The 18506-nt window shown below is 36.8% G+C and overlaps 1 protein-coding gene across 1 annotated transcript in view; it reads right to left on the bottom strand.

Moving 5' to 3' along the window:
- The window catches only part of LOC112047583 (heparan sulfate glucosamine 3-O-sulfotransferase 1), a 59774-nt gene that overhangs the window by 18277 nt on the left and 22991 nt on the right, over positions 1-18506 (bottom strand). The window contains exons 2-4 of the mRNA XM_024084723.2: positions 4582-4610; positions 3035-3264; positions 696-864 (exon numbers count right to left, since the gene is read on the bottom strand). Coding sequence (XP_023940491.1) covers positions 696-864; positions 3035-3126 — 261 coding nt within the window. The 5' untranslated portion in view covers positions 3127-3264; positions 4582-4610. The remainder of the gene's footprint in view (positions 1-695; positions 865-3034; positions 3265-4581; positions 4611-18506) is intronic.

The following is an 18506-nucleotide window of genomic DNA, read 5'->3' as shown; positions in this document are numbered from 1 at the left end:
CGATCTTGGAATGCGTCACCACCGCCACCAGCACACAGTCAAACTTACTTGTATGCTGTAGAGCGCGCTGTCATACAGCACGTGAAAGGTGAAGAGGGGAAAGCAGTGACGGAGAGGAGGGCCGCGGCGAGCTTGGGCCGCGAACCCCACCACTAGCACGCAGTCAAACTTACTTGTATGCTGTAGAGCGCGCTGTCGTACAGCACGTGGAAGGTGAGGAACAGAGAGAGAAACGTGACAGGGAGAAGGGTCGCGTAGAGCTTGGGTTGCGTCACAACCACTACCAGCACGCAGTCAAACTTACTTGTATGCTGTAGAGCGGGCTGTCGTACAGCACGTGGAAGGTGAGGAATAGAGAGAGAAGTGTGACGGGGAGAAGGTCCGCGTCGAGCTTAAGCTGCGATACCCCCATCACCAGCACGCAGTCAAACTGCTGTATGCTATAGAGCGCGCTGTCGTACAGCACGTGGAAGGTGAGGAACAGAGAGAGCAGCGTGACGGAGAGAAGGGCTGCGTCGAGCTTGGGATGCGTCACCACCACTACCAGTACAAATTCAAACTTATTTGTATGCTGTAGAGCGCGCTGTCGTACAGCACGTGGAAGGTGAGGAACAGAGAGAGAAACGTGACAGGGAGAAGGGTCGCGTAGAGCTTGGGTTGCGTCACCACCACTACCAGCACGCAGTCAAACTTACTTGTATGCTGTAGAGCGCGCTGTCGTACAGCACGTGGAAGGTGAGGAACAGAGAGAGCAGCGTGACGGAGAGGAGGGCCGCGGCGAGCTTGGGCCGCGACACCCCCACCACCAGCACGCAGTCGGCCAGCTCGCCCTCCGCGGGCCGAAACGACGACCGCGGCAACCATCTACAAAAATTATATATTACTTATCGTCATCATCATTATAATCATCATCATCATCACCATCATCATCATCATCATCATCACCATCATCATCGCCATCATCATCATCATCATCATCATCACATCAGCCGTTGGACGTCCAACTGAACATGGTCTTGAGCCGCTTGCACCCAACGGCTTGCAAACCTTATATGCTTGTACAATTGGCAATGGATTAATTTAATAGTATATACAGCGTACACGAAATGAAAGCCTTTTTATTGCTCTGTGATTTCAGTAAATTATTTGGAAGGTATTTGAAAAATCAAATTAAATTTGTGTTCTAACTGCATCGAATCAATCAACGTTCTCGTTAATAAAATATAGTGCGAGTACTATACGTATACAGGCGCAGTAATCGAAATATATGAAACTAGCTGACGTCGCGCGGTTTCACCCGCGTCGTTCCCGTCCCCGTAGGAATACAGGGATAATATATAGCCTTTAGCCTTCCTCGATAAATGGGCTATCTAACACTGAATTTTTTTCAAATCGGACCAGTAGTTCCAGAGATTAGCGCAAATTTATTTTATTATTTTTTATTATTCAATCAAACAAACAAACAGACAAACTCTTCAGCTTTATTATATTATTATAGATCAGTATAGATATAGACTTTAGATAGAGATTTAATATTGTAGACATAAGAAATTTTCAAATTCATGAAGTTGTTTTAAGGGACCTCTTTCAAGGGACCTTAAGTAGTTAGTTACATGAAATAACCTTAATAATCTCCTCTATCTTTCAGTTAGTCATGTTAAAATTTGTTCAACCGTTCAAAAGACAAATTAGCCCGGATAAATAGGCAGTCAGGGATATTTAAAAAAAGGTAGACTGTACTATAGTATCGTGTAAATAACTTTAAGTTCCTTAGAGAATGTAGTTATTTTGACGGACGTTAATTTACAGACGGACGCTTCAATTTTATTAACAAACAATGTATAGAAGATATTGTGTAGATACACTTACAGAGGTTGTGGGTTCGAATCCGGTCCGGGGCATGCACCTCCAACTTTTTCAGTTGTGTGCATTTTAAGGAATTAAATATCACGTGTCTCAAAATGGTGAAGGAAAAACATCGTGAGGAAACCTACATACCAGAGAATTTTCATAATTTTCTACGTCTGTGAAGTCTGCCAATCAGCATTGGGCCAGCATGGTGGACTATTCACCTAACCTCGCTCATTTTGAGAAGAGACTCGAGCTCAGCAGTGAGCTGAATATGGGTTGATAATGAAAAATTACACTCACAGAAGAAAAAGAGTGGAAATCACATGTAGCTCTCGTTTTATTTTCATTGTTTTTCTGCATTTTAGAGTTATTGCATAAAGTAGAATGCATTTTATTCATTAAACTCTCAGTTCTGTAAAGGTGCACAAGTGAAGTGCAGGGTGAGCTAGAATCTTAGTGATTCGATTTTCACGGTGAACTGTAGAAAAAGTTTTGGTAAAGTTCGCCTTACTTCAGCATGACATGACCAGGACCGACTGACGGACAACGACGGACAATGAACCAATTACCAATTTCGAACTAAAATGGCAAATTATTTGACAAAAAATGTTGTTTGAGGACTGGCTAAACGCACAAACTACGAAGCCATTGTGATGAAAAAAGTGTGTATCACCTCCGACGCACGAATGGAGTTTACTCTTTCAGATCGACTGTCTAAATAGGTGTATGTTGCCCCGCAGCATACTCATACATCCGTTTCAATACTGCGCAGAATAGGTTGCGCACAAAAAGCCTAACGCTGTCATTCGTTCATCAAATTTTACTGCCCATATTTTTTTATAACTCCAATAATGCTTGGAGTTTCTCTGCGTGATCAAATCAGAAATGAGGAGATCCGCACACAAAACTAAGTTACTGACATAGCTCAGCGAGTCGCGAAGCTGAAGTGGCAATGGGCAGGCCACATAGCTCGAAGAGCCGACGGACGTTGGGGTCAAACCGGAAAGCGCAGTGTTGGCCAACCCCCCACTAGGTGGACCAAGGACATCAAGCAGGAAACCGCTGGATGCTGGCGGCTCGAGACCGTTATGCTTGGAGGTCCATGCAAGAGGTCTATGTCCAGCAGTGAACGTCCATCGGCTGATAATGATGATGATGATGATGAAACTCCAATAAAACTTACAGAATATCAAGGGGCAAAGACTGCGAACAGCTTCTGTAGGCCTCCGGTCGTTTGGTCGGCAGGCAGTTGCTCATCTGTATCCGCGACTCCATGTGCTTTCCATTTAATGTGCTCTGTTTTTCATCTTCGAGTTTCCCACACTTTTCATAATTAAAGAAAATGTAGTGTCTGTTTTCCGTTGTGAGCTCCGTAATGTTACTTCTTGTTTGTCGTCATTTCATTCCATTATTCTGTAAAAAATTCTACTTTAAGTTGAAATGTTTGTCAGTATGTTGTATTTGAATAAACGCCTAATGGCCTAACGCCTAAAAACAAATCCGCATCGTATGCTTTGGACGCATCGCATCAAATGGATTTTAGTATTCTTTGTATACAAAGTCATACAAGTGCGTCCACTGATCCGCATTGTACGGATTGCATCGAACAGATTTTATCTACCTCACGTAACTACTAGCGGACGCTCGCGACTTCGTCCGCGTGGAATTTAGTTTTTCACAATGTCTGTCTTAATCCAGAGTAAAATCTATTTCCATTCCAAATTTCAGCCAAATCGCTTCAGTAGCTGCGGCGTTAAAGAGTAACAAACACACATCCAAACATCCTTACAAACTTTCGCGTTTATAATATTAGTAGGATTGTCGGAGTTTCCTCGGTTAGTCTTTAAACAATACAAAGGCAAACTGCTATTTGTCATTCCTAGAAACCCACGGCAATCTGTTTAATATAATATACAGAAATTATAATTTTTTTTTTGTCATTCAACAATTTTTGCTTTTGAGTACAATAAATAAATAATAAAAGTTCCTATTGAGTTTTCATTTTGGCAAAGTCCCAAATGAAATCACTCACTATTTGCTTTCGGAAGTGAGTAATTAATAAAGTCATTAGTCTGACAGCTCCAACCGAAATAGAGCTCATAAATACTTCACTCCCATTTGTGTCTTAATAGTAAGGTATCTGAGAACTATTGTTCCGTTACACCTACGTTTAAAAAAAAACTTCAATGTCCTTGTTTTAGTATTGTCTTGTATTTAAGAAATTAAATATCACGTGTCTCGAACAGTCAAGGAAAACATCGTGAGGAAACCTGCATACCAGAGAATCCTCTGATTGAGAGAGAGTCTCCTCTCATTCTGAGAGGAGACTCGAGCTCAGCAGTGAGCCGAATATGGGTTGATATTGGAACGCGCTTGCCTAGAGAATGCCTATTCACTCTTGACTTGAAGATACCCATATTGCAGGTGAAATCATATTGAAAACCTACTAAGTGCCATTACATAACCAAATACAAATAAAAAAGTGAACTTGTCAGTTTCAGTAACTGTATTATAATCTAACCAGTTTGTTGATAACGCTCGCATGATATGCGGGCGACAGGGTGAAAGACTGCGCGGGTGTGAAATCGTCCGGGCGGGGAAGTGACGTGCATCAGTCGTGGGCTTTTCTTTCATCGCTACACGCCCCCCGGCCCGCGCGCAACATCGGGAGTGTTACGAACGAAGTTGCCAAATAGTTATTATATAAAAAATTGCATAGTTAAACCTTACCATATTGTATAACTCATTTTCGCAGACACCTGTAACAAAAAACATGAATTATTTTTAAAAATGATTGATGAATAATAATTGACTGTTGTAATTTTTAGTTGCTGTAGTGAAAAGTGCAAAGTAAAATAGTAATTTAGTGTAACGTAATTATTAGCAAGGAACAAACACGCAAATCACTTTAAAATTGTATACTAAAATCTTGTCTTAAAGGATTAGTATACAGATTTTATAAAATGATCGCGGTCAGACATACAAAAAACGTTAGTCAAAAACCAAACGTCCTGTTTTATGGTAAAAATGTATTTTTTTAAATAGTTATTATTGGCTGTCTTACAAAATATTGAATTAAACAAAATTAAATAAAATAAAAAGACATTTTTTCTAAACATAATAAGAACAGAAAACATATGACCTTTATACTCGACAGCGATACTATATACTAATATAATTAAATATATACACTAAATTAATTATAACCTTGCTGCTGGCCGAAACATTCTCTTGGTGGAACCACCAACTTACACCATTGGTGGAAAAATCATTTTCCACCAATGGTGTAAGTTTTCGAAGCAAGATGTACATTGTACATACACCTTCGACCAGGCCTTCGTTTGCCTTTTATGCTCTGAAGGTCTAACAGGCGCATTACGACATGAGGTTGTACCACGAACCAGCAATTTTCGAAACTAATTGAGCTAGGCATCGAACCCAGGACCTCTCTGTTGATAACATCACTACCAACTGCGCCAGAGACGTCGTCAAAAAGAATTTTACTGACAAATATTCACTCACCTTACTTGCTGTATTTTGTTTGTTCCATTAATTAGTACTATAAAAATAAGGCGCAGAGCATGGTCGGTTCCCATTAAGATTTCCATTGTATTCGAGTCGAGTACAAATCTATTGTACAATTCACATAAAATGTAATCACGCAAATTCACAGTTTGGCTAATCGGGTACTCCATTGTTTTACCAAAGGTCGTAAATAGTTGTAAAATACGTTAGTTTCGTGTATAGCATGAAATGTATACCGCGATCGGTAAAACATTTCGTGCGCTTCGATTTTACGATCAAATGTCAATATTGTCTGCGTATTTCCATAGAAAATAAATTAAGAGGTCGTTTTACGAATTATATTCAATGTTTATATCTGCAGGTATTGGAAAATCTTATGGTAACATTATTAAAGCTTGCAGGGTTTCAGTAAAATAATAATCTATATTTTTTCATTTTTCATATAAGATGCTTTGTTCTTTGTTGAATGACTGACTGATTGAGGGATTAACACAAAGTCTTAACCGCTGACCGTAGAAATCTGAAACTTTGGGAGTACGTTCTTTGTATGACGTAGGCATTCAAAAAGAAATTATTTTCCAAAATTCTACCCTTACGGGACAAAAAATTCGTATTTGACAACGTGATTCCTTGCTCCTATTTACTGAATAAACGCTCTCTGACAGAATTGATGAAAGATGTGTTATTTTATTAATTGGTCGACTGTGGTATTTTTGCCTTCATGTCGTGATGCGCCTGTTAGGGATTCAGAGCATAAACGGCAAACGAAGGCCTGGTCGAAGATGTATGTACATCTTGATGTATGTTTCGGTGTGGGTGGGTTCATAGCCACTGTTATGCTAGCTGTTCAAGACTCATGCTTACAATTAGCCTATTAGTACTTCCCATTAAAGCCTTGTCTCTCCTATAGGGCAGAGTTATTTTGATTTGGAGTTTACTCGTAGACAATTTGGCGAGCAAATAAATAATTTGTATGTCTATGTTTATTTATTTACCTATCTAGATATACATAAAATATCTACAATATGGTTATTGTATACATAATCAGAGCCTCTTTCATTTTAGATATTCAAAACTGGCAAAGAAACATGAAATGTATTCAAAATGCCATTAAATAAGAACTTTCTTCATAATTAGACAATCTCAAAGTGTACTTTTGCTTGTTAGATCCAGTAGCATCATAAAACCTATAGAACAATGTCTGTTAAAATACTTGAAAATGATAACAATAAAACGAACTTTTATCAATTGCCATTTCAGAGCTGGGCTTCTGAAATAACGGACATTAAAGTTTGATGAAATACGACTAAAATTTTTGATAATAACAGATTATATTTAACTACCGAGCGATAAATTTAAAGATAATGTTTCAAAATTAAAATCAAAATTAATTTCAAGTAAGCTTAACACTTTTAAAACGAATAAGCTTGACTATTTGTAAAGACTCTACCAAACTTTTAAAACCTAAAATATTATACTTATTCAAGGTTTTTTTAAAACCCCCAATTCTTATTCAAGAATTTTACTGGAATGCTGTCATTTTTTTGTTTGTTTTGTTAGAAATTCCTTTCAACGCCGACAAAAAATTGTAATCACTCTGAAATGGCTTATTCGAACATTACCGTATTCATAGCTTGGAAGCTTTCACCCTAAGAATAGCTTTGTAATACAGAAAGAAAATTAAAAAAAAAGATATATACGTACACAGTAAATATAAAACTATGAAAATAATTTCGGTAGTTAAAAAATAATCATGATGATATGATATGTCTGACCTATAGCTTTATTATTGTGTAATTAAAAAAAACGTACTTTTTAATACACTGTTGCTATGATGGAGAAGGTCGCGGGTGACGTGGTTATATTTTTTTTACGTACAACTGAAATAAAATTAGTATTTTTTCTCACAGTTTTTCATTCAGCCCTCATTCGCACGAGAGTTTTTTTAACGGACATTAAAAAAGCGTTAAAATACAACAAATGCATTCCGAAGTATATTCACACGACAGCGTTTTTAAAACATGACGCTTTTTTATCAAGCAGTGTTGCATTTTCAATGTCGGCCGTTGGAAATAGACCATAAATTAAATTAAGAACGTAAATAACGCAAACTCTTGGTTTTAACGCATCGCTTTTTTAACTCTCGTTCGAACGAGGATTAATGCGTTTAGAGCGCTCATATATATAATGGCAGTTGTGCTTTGGTTGTGTTTGTAAACACTAAATAATTTTAAATAGTTTAAAACTAAAGAACATGCTTTTAGCACGCACTAAAAAATACAAATATTGGACTTAAGTCACGAGACTATTTTTTCGTATTGTTGACAGCAAATTATTTCATTGATATCCGTAGCATGGGGGTGGATTTCAAAAAGCTAGTCCGCCATCGTGGGAAGGCTGCCATATTGGATTCGTTATGACGTTTCTTAGCTAGTCATGTATTGTCATCAGAACTCAGAGCGTGTGCAAAATTTCATCCTAATCGAAGACCGGGAAGTGGGTCAAATTAAGATTCCAAGATTTTCTTACATACGTAGTTACAAGTGAAGCTATTATAAAGCGTTGGATAGAAGCAGGCGTTACTTTGCGGAAGTTTGCGGACAAAACACTCTCTAGAGAGTATTTTATCGGACCTGGGTTACGTTGTCGCATGGGTTCGTCGACTTTTCGCGGATGATAGCAAAATAAATAAATCATTATATAATTATAAAGCGTGTAAAAAACGTTAACAACAGAAAGGTAGTGTTGAAAAAGTCGCAGGCGTCCGCTAGTTATATTTATAAGACCGGAAAAACATTTAATGCGCCTCTTTGGTTTCCCGAAAGCATCGTAACAATGAGAGAATATCGTAAACACTGATGTTTACGAGATTTTACAATAATTTATCAGCCTCCGCCTCCGTCCCGGCGATATTAATCACACCGTAATTCACGCATTGTTAGCGGTTAACAATAGAATCAAATCAGACAAAGGGAAAGATTCCTGCCTTGTGCTTTAATTATAGGCCGCGACTCTTCTTGTGCTACAAACGTTTTCAATAATATTTTTCTTAACATTTATGTTGTAAACGTAGGTGCATACTTGAGATTTTTTTTAATTCTCTACGTGTGTGAAGTCTGCCAATCCGCATTGGGGCAGCGTGGTGGACTATTGGCCTAACCCCTCTCATTCTGAGAGGAGACTCGCGCTCAGCAGTGAGCCGAATATGGGTTGATAATACAAACGTTGGTGAACAGGCGTTCTTTTTAACTGCTTCCTCCAGGGTCGGGCTATATATCGGGGAAATATGGAACATTTTTTTAACATCCGATACAACAAAAAGAGTTTTTTTTTTATTTGAAAGCTAGTAAGCTAGCTAGCTACTTAAATAATTTTCATTGATCCAGCTCCCGTGTTGCAATACCATTTAAACTTTTTAGTTAAGATGGAAAGAATTTCTGGCATAAAAGTCAGTCTTCGGGGTTTGTTACACTCTTTTAAGCAGTCGATCCCGGTCCTTTCATTGACTTTGAAGAAAACTTCTTATGGAACCTTAGAATCACTAAGAAAGCGAATAAGATAACTATGCTTAGAATACTATGCGATCAGATCAAAAGTAGCTCAACAAAACTAAACCTCCTAGGATCCTAAGCCGTGTCGCATGTAGTCACTGGCCACAGACGGTGATAGTACTTGTGTTTGGAAGACCCACAGGCCAATGTCCAACAATGGAAGTCCTATAGGCCAATGGCCAACACTGCAAGTCCCAAAGGCCAATGTCCAACAGTGGAAGTCCCAAAGGCCAATGTCTAACAGTGGAAGTCCATTGGCTGATGTTATGATAATATCGATATCGTAAAGGCATTAAAAGGTACTTACAATGTAGTAAAGTTTTGAGTTACCCACGTAACCTACCTACCCCGAATATCCAATAACGTATCCTTACCTTCACGAGATTATCTTTAAGATTTACGAGACGGTGTTAGAGGTGCTTATGTTAAATGTTTTAATAATATCCTTTTCTTGTTGCGTATTTTTGAGAAGAGACTTACGTTGAAGATACGCAAATATTTAAAATGAAGAGTTGCCCCTATAAATGTACGAGTGTAGTTAAAAAACTTACTATAGATATATTTAAAAGGAAAATTAACGACTTATACAAAGGCGCAAGAGTTGCTTCTTTAAATATACGAGTATAAATTAAAAAATAAGATATAGTATTATTAACAATAATCACATAAAGTCTATTATTTTCTTGAATACCTGTTAAAAAACTTTTACAGAAGGTAATAAAATTATAGTAAAGAGCAACATTTTCAAAGTGGTATTCGAAGTAAACTTATAAAAAAACAAGCTATGACAATCATTGATGTAATAATTTAAAGATAAACATATTTGCTCCTCAAAGTTTATTTTCATAATAGCTTCATGATTAATGCAGAACTTAGATCCAATTATTTTCACATTTCCATTTAGTCGATCAAGCGATTATTGTTATGTAAAAAAAGAGACTTTAAAAAATAATTCTATTTACATGACTGCGAAGGCAAAATATTCGTAACAAGATTATGCCATTATTGGATAAAAGCAATATTATTTGGGCGGCCCAAATCAATATCCATGAAAAATCAGCTACAGCCTACCTACACTCTATATATAATTATATAGTCATCATTAAGAACCTACATTCGGTTCACTGATTGAGCACTAGTCTCCTCTCAGAATACGAGCGGTTAGGTTAATAGTCCACAACGTTGGGCCAATACGAATTGACAGATGTAGAGAATTAAGAAAATTCACAGGTATGCAGGTTTCCTCACGATGTTCTTTCTTCACCGTTTGATACACGTGATATTAATTTTCTTAAAAGGCATTAGGCACATAACCGAAAAGTTGGATTGGCAAGATTAGAGGCGCATGACCCGGACCGGATTCGCACCTACGACCTCCGAATCGAAAGCAGAGGTTATATCCACTGGGCTACCACGGCTATACATAGTAATGTAGTAAATTAAAAAAAAGTCAGACACGTGTATTTCGTTGCACTTTTTGATATCGAGGCCGCCCGCCCCTAAGCGGCGAAGGTTAGGTCAAGGCGAATGCACTGGAGTATTAATACCACACGAGCTCGACGGCTCACGTACTAGAATACTAGCGTAGTGCCTACTTCGGTGTGAAGGTTAGAACTGGAACATATTTTATAGATCACCTCCCACCTCTATGAATACTTAACAGTTTTTAAAAATAAAATCATTGAAATTTTTATGTTATAATCTAGTCAGGGATCCGTAGAACTTAGCCTTTGAAACTCACAAATAACGTGGGTCTCAATTGGTAAAAGTATTTTAAAAATCAGTTCAGTAAATCTAGAGATTACCCCATACAACACAACAAACTTTACCTCTTTATAATATTAGTATAGAGATGCGATAGCCCAATGGATATGACTTCTGCCCAAATGATGATTTGTATACCTATTAATGGTGAAACAATGTTACCTAATACATAAGAACATCTTTGTATAACTAAATTTAATGTTTCTTGCAAATAAGCGATTCTGATTCTGATTCTTATTCTGCCTTTGGTTCGTAGAACATTTTTTTACAATTGATTACTTGTGTAACTATTAATTAATCAACAGTAAAAATAACATCTGGTTAGTAACAACTTTTGTTACACCTACCCTCCTCCCAACTTGTATCAATAACGAGGTTATTAAAAGTTGATACTAACCAGCTGTTTTTTACTGTTGCTTAATTAATAGCTGTAATTTAACAGCTACAATGTCCTACAAATTGCATGGTACATTATCTCGTTCCGACGCATAGAAATTTTCATTTCCTGGTAAATCAGTTAGTTACCAGAATAAAAATTTTTCGTAAATAAAAAAGTTGATCGTCGTCATCGGGATGAAGTTACTCACGAAAAATTAACTTGTTAGTAATCAGTTGTAAAAAAAAATCTACGGATCCCTGACTAATCGGTTCTATGACGTCTACTTCATATCCGTCCGTTTAAACTTAACGTTTAACCGTACAGCGAAATGCACCAAAAAATCTTGGTATATTACACTGGATATATTTAACTGTATTACCATCAAAACCAGTCCTAAATTAGCCTATAAGCTATTTGAACATTTTCTTAGGGCACCAGAGACTACCGAAAAAAAAACACGAAAGCTTAAGCAAAATCAAAGGTGTTTTTACCAAGTATTCAGATCTATCTGTCAACAGGAATAGGGTGAAGTTTTCATCACTAACACCAATCTGGAGGTATACCTTTTCAAACAAAAAGAAAATCAGAATTAGCTATCAAAGTTATAAGGTAAGCAAACATAAAAAAATAAGCGTCGTATTAAGAATCTCCACCTTTTTTGAAGTGGGTCAAAATTTGGCCTACGCATTTGATCACCACACACAGACATACATAAAGAAGTAACCCTCCACTAACAACATAACTAAATAACACTTAACCCTGCCTTGCGTTGCGCAGTCGGGTAAAAAGCTCAAGACTTCACTAAAAAACTGCAACAGACTTCCATCTCCTTTAATTGCAAAAAACTACAATACTTTTAGCCTCGACGTTGGAAAGAATTTTTAAAACGTAAAGTTTCGTAAAGCTAAGTTCAAGGCCGTTAGTGGAATACTATTACCAGCCACCTTTTAGCTGAAAGTGTGAAATATACATCAAGAAGTGTTGGGCTGAGGGTCTGCGATAGTCAGACATACCTCATTTCAGGAAGGCTGAAAGTTCTTTTTTTAAAAACTATTAATCATCATCATTATCATATCAGCCGATGGAAGTCCACTGCAGGACATAGGCTCCACAGTTCCCGTTCCCACGAGAATATGGGGATAAAATATAGCCTATGAAACTCACTAATAACGTGGCTCTCAAGTGGTAAAAGAATTTTCAAAATCAGTTCAGTAGATCCAGAGATTACCCCCACAACAATACTAACTGCACCTCTTTATAATATTAGTATAGAGATTGGATAGCCTAATGGATATGATCTCTGACTTCGATTCGGAGGGCGTAGGTTCGAATCCGGTCCGGGCACAGTCAGCTTTTCAGTTATGTGTATTTTAAGAAATATCACATATATATATATATCACGTGTCTCAAACGATGATGGGAAAACATCGTGAGGAAATCTGACAAGAGTCAACAAGAGTCCTCAACAGTGAGGCGATTATGGGTAGTATAGAGTATAGATAATTGCCTATAGGAGCATGGGCTGTCAAACTTTCAGCCGTCCTAAAATGTGGCTTATCTGGCAACTGCAGGTTCGGTCTATGTGCAAAGTTTACGTTTTCAAACAGGCAGGCCGCGGGTCCCGACTCCCGGGTCGGCCAACTTTACCGCGCCCGAAAGGGCCGTTTTATGATTGCTCGTAAAAAAGAGCCCCCGTGGGTCTATTTTATTCTTTAATTAGCTTACATTTTCGTTTTACAGATATATTCTTAAAACGTAAAGCGAATTATAAAAGAATTAGGTAATGCTATGCTTTGTGGCCGAAATGGTGGCAGTATTTCCCTGGATGAGCTCTATCACAAGGTGCACAACTAATATAAAAACTTTTTCACAAAAAAATTAACCGAATTCAAAGATTCATTACTCTAAAAAGCGAAAAATAACATTGCACCTATGTTCTTTCTATTGATCGGTTTGAAGGCGGTGCTATGCCAAATAGGCTCTTAAAGTTTACTGTTTGAGGCACCGCCTATAGGATACTAATATATTATATAATTTCTGTAATCAAAAAGTACATTTAATCTGAATTCAGAGGACTACAGTAAAATGAAAATTCAACAACAATATCGAATAAACATGGCATTATAAAGCAGTTCATTATGAACTTGATATTAATTTATTTTATGGAAATTTATTTATGGAAATAATATTGATTTATTTTATGGTCCGGAATCGAGTTAAAAATGTAAGTAGACGATTACTCGGCTTATTACGTACAATAGCAAAGTAAAACAATTCCCTATTCAAATATCACAAAAAAGTATCACTATTATTTTTTAACCGACTTCCAAAAAGGAGGAGGTTCTACGTTCGGCTGTATGTATGTTTTTTTATTATTATATTATAATATTTATTTTATTTATTTTCTACAAGTTAGCCCTTGACTACAATCTCCCTGATGGTAAGTGATGATGCAATCTAAGATGGAAGCGGGCTAACTTGTTAGGAGTAGGATGAAATCCACACTAGCCAAAAAAAATTTATTATTATATTATAAAGGCAAAAGTTTGTGTGTAAGTGAGTATGTTTGTTCCTCATTTACGCTGCGGCTACTGAAGCGATTTGGCTGAAATTTGGAATGGAAATGGATTTTACTCTGGATTAACACATAGACTACTTTTCACCCCATTCCGCGGAATTTGTGAAAAACTGAATTCCACGTGGACAAAGTCGCGGGCGTTTGCTAGTTTTTAATAAATAGTAAAATCTGCAGAGTAGCATGTATGGCTAGTAGGTAAGCATGATGAAACAAAGGCGAGCGTGATGAAAAAAAGTAAATCAGGAGTCTAATAAATCTAAACTGGATGGGTTTACCTTACCTTCAGCGATTGTGCTCGCGTGTGTTCTTTGCCAATTTCGATTACGGAAAATAATCTTCTAGTAGATAATAAGGTAGCCGTGATAGCCCAGTGGATACAACCTCTGCCTCCGATTCCGGAGGTTGTGGGTTTGAATCCGGTCCGGGGCATGCACCTTCAACTTTTCAGTTGTGTGCACTTTAAGAAATTAAATATCACGTGTCTCTAACGGTGAAGGTAAAACATCGTGAGGAAACCTGCATACCAAAGAATTTTCGTAATTCTCTGCGTATGTGAAGTCTGCCAATCCGCATTGGGCCAGCGTGGTGGACTACTGGTCTAACCCCTCTCATTCTGAGAGGAGACTCGAGCTCAGCAGTGAGCCGATTATGGGTTGATCAAATCAAGATAATAAGGTACGTAAGTTGTGTGGGAGTTAAATCAATTGAATTTTCAGTTCTTAAATACTATATAGCAAGACAGCAAGGCAGACAATATTCATAATCAAAGGAAAAGATGTCCAAGAATTGCTCAGGAAAATACCACGAGACCAAATTATAAAAATATAATAAAATTACTTTAGAAATATTACTTTGAAAGATGGATTTATGGAGAGTGGGACATATCCTTTTATTAATAAAAAATATTAAGAAAATTTCCAATGTCTTCGCCTTTGCAAATTTCAAACGCCTGTTCATGCCTTGCCATTTCATTTTGTATGGGACACAATTTAAGATTATTTACAAAGAAATATTTTTTACTTCGAAAATATTCATTTTAGAAGACAACATGTTCCTTAGACACTTTTAATTAATTTTGCTTAAAAAATGTAACCCTCGAGTTATGGGTAATACTCCCGAGCACCCTGTATAGTTTTACTGAACAATAAAGGAATATAAACTATTTATCATTATGAAGTAAGAAGCGCGGGTAATTGAGTACAGCGCTCACTGTGGAAACAAGCTTGTTTATTGCTGCTCTTTATTATTGTTATTGCTCAAAGTAATTACTAAATGGAAAACTACACTTGAGTAAAAGAGTGGTGTAAAATCATATTTTTATAGCATACGACAACGTAACGATTGTGTAAACATCGTTACTTTAAGAAAATTATGTTTGTTTTCAATTATGAATTAATTATTAAGATGTTGAAGGATCGTTATTACCTAAAATTCCATTAGCGTCCATCGAGAATTGATAAAATCCCTAATGATAAAGATGCTTGGGATTGGATCACCTTCACACAGGAAGTAAAAGTAAAAGAAAATTTAAATATTTTATTTTGATTATTCTTAAACATCATCTTTAATCGATAGACGTCTATTGTTGGACTTCCTACAAAGACTTCCCTTAAACCAATGTATCCAGCGGCTCCGTACAAAACATCTGAAGTCGGTTCGGTGACTTAAAGGTCGCCATTGACGATCAATTATTCTCACGTTTCTGAAAAGCAAACGGCAGTACCCACGCGGTATACTATAGAAATCATGTACGCAGTGACCAACACACGATCAATTATAGTCGTGGGTGCTACGAAACGTGAGAATAATTGACCGTTTGTGGCATTAGGATCCTCGCGTCCAATGACTCATCAAATAAGAATCAAACCCACTGGATGCACAAATCAGAGTTACCCACTGCGACACGCAGCCGTCCAATAGGCTAGTTAATATATATTTTTAAATGGTCTTAAATTGTTCATTATCGTTCTACTAAATTGATTTTTTTTTAATATTTTTTTAGACGTACTTACATGAAAATTTTAATTTTAAATATGTTTTTGACAATACGAGCCAAACGCCTGTGCACTTTAAGAAATTAAATATCACGTGTCTCTAACGGTGACGGTAAAACATCGTGAGGAAACCTGCATACCAAAGAATTTTCGTAATTCTCTGCGTATGTGAAGTCTGCCAATCCGCATTGGGCCAGCGTGGTGGACTACTGGTCTAACCCCTCTCATTCTGAGAGGAGACTCGAGCTCAGCAGTGAGCCGATTATGGGTTGATCAAATCAAGATAATAAGGTACGTAAGTTGTGTGGGAGTTAAATCAATTGAATTTTCAGTTCTTAAATACTATATAGCAAGACAGCAAGGCAGACAATATTCATAATCAAAGGAAAAGATGTCCAAGAATTGCTCAGGAAAATACCACGAGACCAAATTATAAAAATATAATAAAATTACTTTAGAAATATTACTTTGAAAGATGGATTTATGGAGAGTGGGACATATCCTTTTATTAATAAAAAATATTAAGAAAATTTCCAATGTCTTCGCCTTTGCAAATTTCAAACGCCTGTTCATGCCTTGCCATTTCATTTTGTATGGGACACAATTTAAGATTATTTACAAAGAAATATTTTTTACTTCGAAAATATTCATTTTAGAAGACAACATGTTCCTTAGACACTTTTAATTAATTTTGCTTAAAAAATGTAACCCTCGAGTTATGGGTAATACTCCCGAGCACCCTGTATAGTTTTACTGAACAATAAAGGAATATAAACTATTTATCATTATGAAGTAAGAAGCGCGGGTAATTGAGTACAGCGCTCACTGTGGAAACAAGCTTGTTTATTGCTGCTCTTTATTATTGTTATTGCTCAAAGTAATTACTAAATGGAAAACTACACTTGAGTAAAAGAGTGGTGTAAAATCATATTTTATAGCATACGACAACGTAACGATTGTGTAAACATCGTTACTTTATGAAAATTATGTTTGTTTTTAATTATGAATTAATTATTAAGACGTTGAAGGATCGTTATTACCTAAAATTCTATTAGAGTCCATCGATTATTGATGAATTCCCTAATGATATTGCTTGGGGGCTATTGGATCACCTTCACACAGGAAGTAAAAGTAAAAGAAATTTTAAATATTTTATTTTGATTATTCTTAAACATCATCTTTAGTCGATAGACGTCTATTGTTGGACTTCCTATAAAGACTTCTCTTAAACCACGGTTACATGTATCCAGCATGTACCTCCGTACAAAACATCTGAAGTCGGTTCGGTCACTTAAAGGTCGCCATTGACGGTCAATTATTCTCACGTCTCTGAAAAGCAAACGGCAGTACCCACGCGGCATACTATAGAAGTCATGTACACAGTGACCAACACACGATCAATTATAGTCGTGGGTGAGAATAATTGACCGTTTGTGGCTAGCATTAGGGTTCTCGCGTCCAATGACTCATCAAATAAGAATCAAACCCATTGGATGCACAAATCAGAGTTACCCACTGCGACACGCAGCCATCCAATAGGCTAGTTGATACTTTTTTTTTAAATGGTCCTAAATTGTTCATTATCGTTCTACTAAATTGATTTTTTTTATATTTTTTTTAGACGTACTTACATGAAAATTTTAATTTTAAATATGTTTTTGACAATACGAGCCAAACGCCTGTCGGCCATGATGTATATATTTCAACTGTTTCATGACGTCACTATCACAAATCCCTTACAAACGGAGCGTTTGATGAAAATATTAGTTAATAATTTAGTACTTCAAATATTTTTGTGACGTTAAAAAAGACCTCGGGGACGTAGCCCGATGCGTTGGTCTGATCAAATCCGCACCACTCTCGATACAAAAGTACACGATGCTCTACAAGTCGCGAAAAGCCGAGCCGGCGTGACATCGTGCGGAAAAAAGTTATGAATGTGTGATAGGGGTCACGACCCTCAGTAATGAGGAACACGACGCGGAGAGAGATGAGAAGAAATCTATAACTTGTATTAATTAATATTGATATATTTCGGACCCTAATTACTTAAACTACACGAAATTAATATTCTTTGTATTTTTGTATTATATGTAATGTTTCTATTCGCTATGAAAAAAATCTAAGTTGGAAAAAAAAGGCGTAGACAAAGTTACCAAATCCCTGTCGTTGTTATTCATGTTCAAACTTTTTATCAGTGGAACTGATCTGGTACCTTCAAGGAAAACAGTACGGAAACACACGATCGAAATCAACTCCGCAGTTTTATTGCACGAATGCCTACAAAGTAGCGTACTTTTGTATTCACTCTGAATTTAAAAATGTGTAAGTACTTTTCCTTGCCCCACATATACAGTAGTCCAGGAACCGGGGAACATTTTTAATATGGTTGGGCAAAATAGCCCAAAATAGTCGGTAATTATTTACAAAAATATCACTATCTTTACATCATAAAGAAATCAGAAATTAAGAGAAACTGGAAACATTTAAGGGAAAATTAAAAGATGGTTAATCGATAAGTGTTTCTATAACATTAATTAATTCCTAAACTAGACTTTCAACCCATATTCGGCTCACTGATAAGCTCGAGTCTCCACTCAAGATGATAGGGGTTAGGCCCAATAGTCCATCACGCTGGTCTAATGGCATTTTTTGCCAATTGGCAGACTTCACACACGCAGAGAATTACGAAAATTCCCAGTTATGCAGGTTTCCTCACGATGTTTTACCGTTTGAGACATGAAATCGGAGGCAAAGGCTATCTCTGCTCTACAATAGTATAGTAATAATAAACCAATCCAACTATGATCCAAAAGGTATATATAATAAAACCAAGAACCTTCACACTATGACTTGTATCACTA

Source organism: Bicyclus anynana, chromosome 5, assembly GCF_947172395.1.
Source record: "Bicyclus anynana chromosome 5, ilBicAnyn1.1, whole genome shotgun sequence".
Taxonomy (NCBI): domain Eukaryota; kingdom Metazoa; phylum Arthropoda; class Insecta; order Lepidoptera; family Nymphalidae; genus Bicyclus; species Bicyclus anynana.
The sequence above is the reverse complement of the archived record's forward strand: the minus strand, read 5'-3'. Positions and strand labels throughout refer to the sequence as shown.